The following is a 9,946-nucleotide window of genomic DNA, read 5'->3' as shown; positions in this document are numbered from 1 at the left end:
CTTCCACAGCAGCTCTGTCTCTGTCTCTGATCTTTACTGCTTCATTTCTCTGTTGTCTTTGTCATCAGTCCAATGACACAAGAATCAGAGGTTTAACAGTGTGTGGCTCCCTCTAGTGGATGTTGTGGAGTATTCTGTTGTCTTTGCTCCAAAGGTTTTTGTACAGAGTTTTGCTGTTTCCTGTCACTGTGGGCCTCACAGCACAGTAGTACACAGCAGAGTCAGACACTGCAGCAGAGGAGATCGTTATTTGTCTTTGATCATCAACGACTTTAGAAGACACTCTGGAGAATTCTCGCTTCAATAAATCTCCATTTCCCAAATGAGAGATCAGGAACTCTGGTGGGTTTCCTGGATATTGTCGATACCAGAAGAAATAATCATTGGCATTAGCTTGTCCAGAGAATCTGTAGGACAGAGTGAGAGTGTTTCCTTCTAAAGTGGACTCTTCATCCTTGACTGCAGTGAGTTGATCACAGCTGACACCTAAAGGAAGAGATAAATGTTGTTAAAGACGATGTTAAACTGTGAGCGCCTGTTCCAGTGATTTCTAGCAAACAGATCCTTTAAAGACATTTCTTCTTCCTGCTTTAACCGACCTGTTAGTGTGATCACAAACAAAGGAAACATGAGCCAGTAACGCAGTGACAGCATCTTCCACACACTATCTGTTCTGTATGCTTCACATATTGAATGTATCTGACAGTGGGAGTCCTTTTCTGCTCTGTGACAGTGTTGCTCCTCCTTCAGCCTCTTCCTCCTCTCATATCTCTGCATGTTCAGTCTTAATCTTCATTTAGCTGCAGAAAGTTGCTGCTCATCGGGTCGATTTGGTGAATCATACATTCAGAGAGTTTGTTCATGTTGAAATGTCACCTTCACCTTAATGTGAGCACAATGTCAGAAAAATGCTTAATAAAGATTATTGTGACATTTATTTTAGCGCAGTTATGAACTTTATTAATTCATTGATGTGCGGTAGCCCTGGTATATTTTTGTGTATTTTTCATCTTCTGTTTGAAGAAAAAACTGGGAATTTAAAAGAACATACAGACATGAGAGCGGAATTCAAAGCAACTTTCCTCATCGACAGGAAACTCTCTGGCTGTATCCCAATTCAGGGTCTGCAGCCTTAAAGGCCGCATTTTAAGGCCGATTACGTCACAGCGACGCGACGAAGGCTGTCCCAATTCGAAGGCTGCTCGAAATGCGGCCCTCAAATGCGTCCTTCATTTCCCTGATTTTAAGGACGCGGCGGTGTAGACTTCGTGGCCCAACATATCCCAGAATGCATAGCGCGGCGGTGGGTGTGGATAATTTTGCTGAAAAAAAAACGGCGGAAGAGGGGCGGCCGAAGAGTAAACTTTAAGTAAGTACTGAATATTATGTCACTTATTTATGTGCAAATGTTTAATAATGAAGAGCATTAAAACATTCCTGTTGGCCACATGTCGGCAAAGTTATGTGACATCAGTGACGTTTGTACTAACTTGGTTTTAAAGCCTTTACTTTAAAATATACGCCGTTCAATAGCTGAGCTTAATCTTACAGAGAATGATCAAAGCTCGTGTAGAAACAAACAAACAAATGAACAAAAGATTTTCTCCTTCATTTCTGTCAAACAAAGCTGTATGACACGTTTCCAGCTGTTAGTATCATGGTTGCTAGGCAACCTGGGCAGCGCAACGGAGGCTAGACCGCCCATTTCACAAGCCTCGCACTTCCGGCCTTAGCGGTCTTTGAGTACGCGGCCTTTGTGGACCGTTAAGGCTGCAGACCCTGAATTGGGATACAGCCAATCTCTGTGTGACAGCAGGCGGAAGTAAACAAGGAAAAGGCGGAAGTGGTTCCGTTTCTTGTGTGTCGCGCAGCAGCAAGGCTGTTGCGTCTTCAAAGGCTTAATTTAGACTTTATGAGACATTCACACCTGTGCGGACTGAACGTGGAGCAATTTCTGTGTGTGAGCCGAGTGTGTGAGCCGAGTGTGTGAGCTGTGGCAGTAACAATGCCTTCAGTTCAGTATCTGAGAGAGTTTATCAACGAGCGACTAACTGCTGCTGCTGAACAAATATTCTTGGAGTTTGAAAAAACGATCGTCCAGTACGAGGAAGAGATCGACCGTCAGCGCAGACTGCTGGATATCACCTGGAAACCCCAAATCAAGCTGCACAGGACAGGTGAGTGTCCCTCTGAGGGATCCTGATCACAGCTCTGCGGGACGTTTCTGATTGTGAGGACCTTTTGGAGATGTGAGCTAACAAAGAGCAAACAGAGGACAGGACTGCACTGTGAGGATGAATTATAAATTTAAGAAAGAGGGAGATGATGAAGTGAAACTGTCTTTAATAGAGCAAATAATGTCAGGTGCTGCTACCAGATATTCATAATAATAAATTTCTTTTAATATTATTTATTTGAAGTGAAGTAGTAGTTATGTAGCAGACATTAGTAAATGTCTCTATGGTTGTCTACACCAGGGGTCTCAAACTCGCGGCCCGGGGGCCACTTGCAGCCCACGTCACCCCTTCCTACTTATATATTGCAATTTGGCCGTTACAGTGACTTTTTGTGTTAGGGAAGATTTGTTTGTTGTTGAGTGCAATGTTAAAATAAGTTCTTTAAAAGCCAAAAATGATTTGATATGAAGGCAATATGAGCAAAGAGTGCAAACATGTTGAGGTGTGAGTTCAGTGAGAGAGTCAAAAACGAATGTGTTCTCTTATGTCTGCATTTTTATTTTGTTAAATACAAACAAAATGATAGCAGAAGTGCTGCCACGTGTCTGAACAGAAAGAGAGGACCGACGTGTTTATTTGGTAGATCAGTGAAGGCTGCAGTTAGTGAAGAGTGGGACAAAGAAATGTGCGTTCATGTTTGCTGTTTTGTCTTGTTGTAGAATATTTGAAATTTTAAAAAAACAAACATTTTCAGAAATATTTGTGGATGTTTGTTTGTTTGTTTTTGTACTACGTGATCACTAAAGTTGCCCTCCAATGAGATGACAGTGCCAGCAGTGGCCCACAGCTCATTTAAGTTTGAGACCCCTGGTCTACAGTGTGCAGCATTAAACATGACAGAAAATCTGATAAATAAATTGATTTTTTTTTAATATAAGGAAATATTTTAGTAAGCAGTCTCTGTTGAAGTAAAAAAAATGGACTTTTTTGCTGTCACCACAGTTTCCAGTGGAAGTAGCTGATATAGTCATGTATCGTGTGCCATGTCCTGATCCAGAATGGCGGCTACATCACTGCATTAGCTATAAACACCTGTGAAGTGGCCCCTTTGGGAGGGTTAGGGTTAGCAGTATCTGTCTCATGAAATCAGCTAATCCAGGTACATGTGTGGTTTATTAGGTGTGTTACACAGGAGGAGGACAGGGAGCACACGTGCTTTTCTGTAAACTCATTTAGTGCAGTAACATTCATCCATCCTTCCACTGTCATGAACTATACTCACTCTACGTTCGTGACTTCATGATTTTGACTAAAAACAATACTAGCTTTACCTCATGTCATTTTCTTTAGCCTACATTTTTCAGTGTTTGCTCCTTTGAATATACCACCAGAGAAAAGTGAAGGTTGATTGTACCACATAATATCGATTATATGCTATCATAGCGAGAAAAACAGTTTTCACTTCCCTTTATCACAGGTACCTGAAAGGGTTTGAGTTTGTGTCACAGTAGGGTAACACCTTGATACAAGTCACCAGAAACTATTTTAAGCCGCTGGCAGGGAGACACATCTGGCTTCTATCTGCCTACTTTTGAGTAGGCAGGCTAACTCAGGCTCCTTCCCCACCAGAGAGGTGACATTCCATGTCCCAATTGCCAGTCTTGGTAGCCAGGGATCGGTCCACCTGGGCTTCCGCTCCGCTCCTAGAGGTTGGGTCCCTTATGCCGCCTCCTGCAGGTGGTGGGCCTGCAGGACGATGGGCCCATGTCCCGTTTTCAAGCTGTGCCCGGCTGGGCCCCATGGACTAAGGCCCGGTCACCAGACGCTTGCCCATGAACACCCTTCCCCATGCCTGGCTCCAGGGCAGGGCTCTGGTAACCCTATCCAAGGAAGGGTGAACTGTTCCCTTGATCTTACACTCATAGGGGTCTTCTGAATCTCTCTTTGTCTGGTCCCTTACCCTGGACCAATTTGCCACATGAGACCCTACCAGGGGGGAAAAGCCCCCAGACAACACAACACACAAACCCCTCCACCACGATAAGGTAGCGATTCGCAGCACTGACAACAAGTGGAAACCTTTTGTGCATTTCAGAGAATTATGTTCAGTTCACTTTTGTTTTTGTTGTCTCCTTTAGTCCCTCCAGACGTCCCGCAGCAGCCTGTCTGTAAGGAGGAGGAGGTTCTCATTGAGCTGCAGCTCTGTGACCAGGAGAGGAGCTCCAGTCTGGGCCAGGAAGAGCCAGAACCTCCACAGATTAAAGAGGAACAGGAGGAACTCTGCAGGAGTGAGGAGGGAGAGCAGCTTGGATTGAAGGAGGAGACTGATACCTTAATGGTGCCTGCTGCTAATGAGGAAAGAGACCACAGTGAATCAGAAGGAGGCTCTGCTGTAGCTGAGAGCCAGGATCAGGAAGAAAGCAGGAGTGCAGATCCAGGATCAACTGGAAATAAGAATGAAAGTCAAGAATTTCCTCCCAGATCAGGGAGTCAGTATAATTTTGACACAGCTAAAAAGTTTTTAAAATGTGATGTTTGTGGAAAATGCTTTAAAGATAATTATTTAATGAAACGACATTACAGAATCCACACAGGTGAGAAACCGTATTCTTGTGAAATGTGTGGGCATCGTTTTAGTCAGAAGAGTACTTTGACTGTCCACATGAGAATCCACACAAGTGAGAAGCCGTATCCATGTCAAACATGTGGAAAAATGTTCACATGCAGTAGTCGTTTGCTGGAGCACGTAAGATCTCACACAGGTGAGAAACCATATCCTTGTAAAATGTGCGGGAAAATGTTCACACGTAGTAGTTACCTGTCAGTGCACATAAGAACGCACACAGGAGAGAAACCGCATCATTGTAAAACATGTGGGGAAATGTTCACCTATCGTAGTCAGCTCTTGCGCCACATGAAAACTCACACAGCTGAGAAGTCTTAGACTATGTTGGAACTAGAGATGCACGCACTAAATTATTTTTTGGCCATTTCAGATTTTTCTCTGGGTGTCCTGCTGGTACTGATTTTTGATAATTGATGTTTAACTTTGACCATATAGAAACACCAATCACCAATGGTTTTCTCTGAACTCTGGATAGATTAGATAGATGAAGGTGATTTGTTAGGTTTGTAGCTACAAATGTTTTATGTGGGTCCAGACTGAGATATTATGGTACACAGTGGGGGGTAAATAACTGCCAGTTGTTACTTTATTAGTGTCTTATGGTGTGAAATAACATGTATGAGCTGTTTGGTTTTAAATAAATGGCAGATGTTGAAGCTATTATATATTTGTATATTTTTATTGCGCTATTTGTTTCACTGCTGTTTTTCATTTCATGGGGGGGTGATTAAAAAGTCAAGATAGGATATGAAAATCTCAGGTTGTATAGATAGGGTACGCAGGTATAGGACCAGCATGCACTGGTTGGTTGTTGTTTTTTTTGTTTTTGTTTTTTAAATACCTGCACAGGAGGGGCAGCAAAGAGGAAAAAGTCTGCATGAAGGGATGAGGTGACTCAAGACCTCTCTCCTGTACCTGCAGAGGTGTTTGGAGACCTCTGCTCTGTGAGCCAAGTAGCCACATGAGGCCACAGCCTGAGGGAAAGATCGTTTTCCTTCTTCGTGGGGACCTCTCAGAGCTGAGGACAGCTGCCTTTGAGCTCATCTGTTATCCAACCAAGCTTCATGAGGCTCACGGTGGTTGTAAGTAGTGCAGGATAAGATAAACTAGAGGTAAATGGAAATAATGGTGGGCTTGGTGATGAAGATGATAAAGATAATTATCGCAAAATAACATATCATGATAAAAATATGACATTGTTAATATAAATTTTTTAGAAATACTGACAGAAACTGACATGAATGACTCGAATATTCCAGCCCACAGTTATTCAACACCAGTAATTATACCGTACCACCACGTAGGAGAAATAACATCAACAAAAATGTCACAAATCCTCGTGTCAAAGTCAATTAATGTAAATATTTAAAGAACAAAAGCTTGAGTCCCAGATGTGTTTGGAATAAGAATAGGTCTATATCAATACAAATGTCAGCGTCTCCAACAAGGTCAAAGGTCAAAGCAGCTCTTCATAGCTCCTTTTGTTCTTGAAGAAGACATCTTTGCGATGAGCCTATCGAGATAATCCTTGTGTTAATGTATAGCCACTATACAAGCCATCTGCTGTCAGGAAGTATGTCTTTCAGTCAGCTATGAGTAACGAGGCACTTAGTCATGACGATAACATCTCCAGGAGCGATGCTTTTTTTTGGTTCTCTGACAATTCTGACTGTCCTGAAGTTGAGGCAGATACTTCTGAAACCAGTGCTTCCAGAACAGGTCAGACATGTACTGCTCTTGTTCCCATCAGCACTGACCTACGTCTTTCTGAAACACCCCTGTGCTACAGAGGTTTAGACGAGGGGTGTCAAACTCATTTTACACCACATGACACATACAGCCCACTTTGATGTTAAGTAGGCAAGACTGGTACATTTTTCTGTCAGTGTAAATAAGTTACATGAAGAACTGTGAGAAATACGACAGAAGAAGTTCTGGGAGCTCATTGCCCAAACTGTCCAGTTTTTTTTAACTGTAGTTGTAAAAAATCTAAAACTTCTGTAGCAGAAAGTGAAAAAGATCAACTTTTCTGTTTCTCACAAAGTCACAGAGGTTTTATTAGAGACACAGCTGTGCACTTTGTAGTTTGGCATCATTTGTGAAAGCTGAAATTTCTTCTGTACTGAAAAGAAAAAATGAGGCTTTCTTGTCAGAAGCCATTTTTGGGAATAAACAAAAACAGCGGCCGACAGCAGCATACACAATGGTAGACTGGTGCGTAATAAGCAAGCACATAATGCAGAAAACAGAGATTTTTGATGGTCTCAAAGCAGAAAGAGGGAGAGAGAGAGATGTGCAGGAATCATGGTGGAAGCAAAACAGCCAAAGAAAGAGTGAATTCATGAAAATGTTTTTCAAACGTGAAGCGTAGTTTTGGTTTTCTTTCATGCTGGTTCAGTGAATGTTGGTCTAATCATCGGAATCTGCATTTCCAGTGAGATGTCTACTTTCATCACGGGCGGCGTGTTCGTGTTCCTGCTGCCGGGTGAACGATCAGCTCATTATGTTTACATCTCTTTGTTGAATCTGTTTACCTGCTCTTTAATCGTTTGCTGTTTTGGCTGTTTGGTGGTCGTTGAAACTGTTTTATGAGCTTTTAGCTGAGATTCTGACGTTTCCGTGGATACCACACGTGTCTTTGTATAAACAACACATCTGGTGGTACATCCTGTTCAACCACATGTTCTCTCGCTCTGCTCCCGTACTGGGGGCATTAATTGTTTGATGCTAGATTTCTTTGTGTGGTATGAATGGCCATAAGTTTGTATCAGTAGGAAAAACTGTAACACAGGCATGGAACAGTCCAAAAAATGTCTGCTTGTGCTTGTTTGTGGTGAGCAGCAGATCAAACAGGTTAAGAATTATAAGTTATATTTATAAATGGCTTCAAGTGCACAATTAGGACTGTGAGACTCATTTAGACACTCAAACACTGAGCAAGCTGAGCTTTGACACCCCTGATTTAGACATAAGATGTAACGGAGTCAAATATTCCCATTTATTGGGATCAGAGACTTTAGTTATGTGTCTGTTGTTTACAGCAGCTTCAGCTTCACACAGGGCTGTTTGGTGACATTCTACATCCAGGGTTGTGTTTTAAGCATGAAATTCGCACCCTGATGGCAACATATTGCACTAAGCATGAGATGGTCTTCCTGGTTGGACTTTTAGCTTCATGTGAGAGATTTTACCTTAAAGAGATAAACCTCTGTTACTCTGTTTATTTTGCTTCTGCTGCATTTTTGCATGTCCTCATCCACTAAATATAAAATAGTGTAAATGAGCAGCTTTTGATGTTTGACAGTTTTTATTGTGTCTGAACGTTCCTGCAGTTGGTTTGTGGTTGATGTGGATTTGCTGCTCATGTGAATCCTCCCACAGTGTTTCATTAGCAGCTGTAACCACAGTGACTCTGATAAAACAGGAATTAGCAGAATCCATCTGATATGAAGCTGTGCTTTGAATACCACTTCCCTCCTCTTTGAAGAGTAGTCAGATATCTGTGTTCAGGTTTTTGTACAGCCTCTTCTACACTTTGTATCACTGTGTTTCTAGAGCACAGTAGTAGAGAGCTGTGTCTGCCAGGGTTAGGGCTGCTATGGTCAGATTAGTTGTTGTATCTGATGTTTGGGTTTTATAACGTTTATCAGGAATATATTCACCCGAGTATCCTTTGGCTCCTTTCTTGAGAATAAACTGAGGAGCCTGAAGGTCAGAATCATGTCTGTACCAGTGAAGGTAAATATTTCTGTAACTTGTCTCATAGTCACATCTGAGTGTGACAGATTCTCCTTCTGTTTTAGTGACTTCAGGTTGTTGAGGAGTGATTGAGTCTCCAGCTGTTAGTCCTGGAAAAAGAAAGAAGAAAAGTAGTGAAATGCAGTCTGTATATCTGCTTAATGCAGCAGCTTCAACTAAACTTTAATCCCTGTTCTTAAACTCACCTATAATGTGAGATAGAAGCAAAAAGAGGTGCAGCAACATGTCTTTGGAGTTATTAAAGCCAGACAGACAGCACATGAACAATGTTCTTCCACTGCAGCACAATGACCAACAAATAATGTCATTGGATGAACTCAACTTCAGTGGGCGGGGCCAGTTTAATAGCTCAGCCAATCAAATAGTTTTGTGCTTCCACAGCAGCTCTGTCTCTGTCTCTGATCTTTACTGCTTCATTTCTCTGTTGTCTTTGTCATCAGTCCAATGACACAAGAATCAGAGGTTTAACAGTGTGTGGCTCCCTCTAGTGGATGTTGTGGAGTATTCTGTTGTCTTTGCTCCAAAGGTTTTTGTACAGAGTTTTGCTGTTTCCTGTCACTGTGGGCTGCAGAGCACAGTAGTACACAGCAGAGTCTGACAGCTGAAGCTTCTGGATCTTCAGAGGAGCTGACTTTTGCTTCTCATTGATTTTTGCATCAAATCTGTTGTTGTTGAATTCTTCAGCTTTAACTGTTGTTTCTGAGACACATTTGAGCATATACTTTGGGTAACTATTTACTTCTTGCTTGTACCAGATCAGTGTAGCTGCATAACTGGTCTCATATCTACAGTCAAGTGTAACTGTGTCTCCTTCAGCAGCAACGACATCTCCTTGTTCCTGGATCACTTTGTCTTCTCCTTTACACTCTGAGGAAGAACAGAACATGCAGAGGAAGAGATGGATCAATAAACATGATTTAAAACTCACCATTAATCAGACTCACACATTTATTTAAACAGAGGAAACATGTTGATGTTTGTATCTCACCAAAGAAAAGAGCAGCAAGAATAATCCACAGCCAATGTTCCATCTGTACAACAAGGTTTAAATCAACAGGAGAAACTAGCTGATGTTCAACATTCAGTCTGAGAATTGTTCTCTTCACAGCAGCACTTATTATTGACACAATGGTTGAACACAGTGAGAAGGAGAGCACCGCCTACTGGATGATGTCGCCCTCTGTCTCCTCTTTGAGTCTCACTTCTCTCACTTCCTCTTCCTCCTGGTTCACAGACTGTTAGCAGCATTTGAATCACTGTGAGGAGGGAGGAGGGAGCACTTTGCACTGTGAGCAAGGACAACGACCCGCAGTGTCGTGGTTCACACAAGGATGAGACATGCCATCTGACACAATTTGTCAGATGGCATTTAATATTTCAATCA

The 9,946-nt window shown here is 42.2% G+C and overlaps 1 protein-coding gene across 1 annotated transcript; it reads left to right on the top strand.

The window, feature by feature from the left end:
- The first annotated feature begins 1,042 nt into the window (after nt 1–1,042).
- On the top strand, nt 1,043–5,463 carry LOC146368644 (uncharacterized). The gene is made up of 2 exons (XM_084912286.1): nt 1,043–2,177; nt 4,316–5,463. The coding sequence occupies exons 1-2, from the start codon at nt 2,006–2,008 to the stop codon at nt 5,119–5,121; spliced, it is 978 nt and encodes a 325-aa protein (XP_084768412.1). The 5' UTR covers nt 1,043–2,005; the 3' UTR covers nt 5,122–5,463.
- The last annotated feature ends 4,483 nt before the right edge of the window (nt 5,464–9,946 follow it).

This window comes from Perissodus microlepis, chromosome 18 (assembly GCF_051167445.1).
Source record: "Perissodus microlepis isolate ML-2025 ecotype Zambia chromosome 18, ASM5116744v1, whole genome shotgun sequence".
Lineage (NCBI taxonomy): Eukaryota > Metazoa > Chordata > Actinopteri > Cichliformes > Cichlidae > Perissodus > Perissodus microlepis.
The sequence above is the reverse complement of the archived record's forward strand: the minus strand, read 5'-3'. Positions and strand labels throughout refer to the sequence as shown.

Coding starts and splice junctions, on each gene's coding strand:
- LOC146368644 (XM_084912286.1), top strand. CDS start 2,006: ATGCCTTCAGTTCAGTATCTGAGAGAGTTTATCAACGAGCGACTAACT. Junction 2,178..4,315: donor AATCAAGCTGCACAGGACAG/GTGAGTGTCCCT, acceptor TGTCTCCTTTAG/TCCCTCCAGACGTCCCGCAG.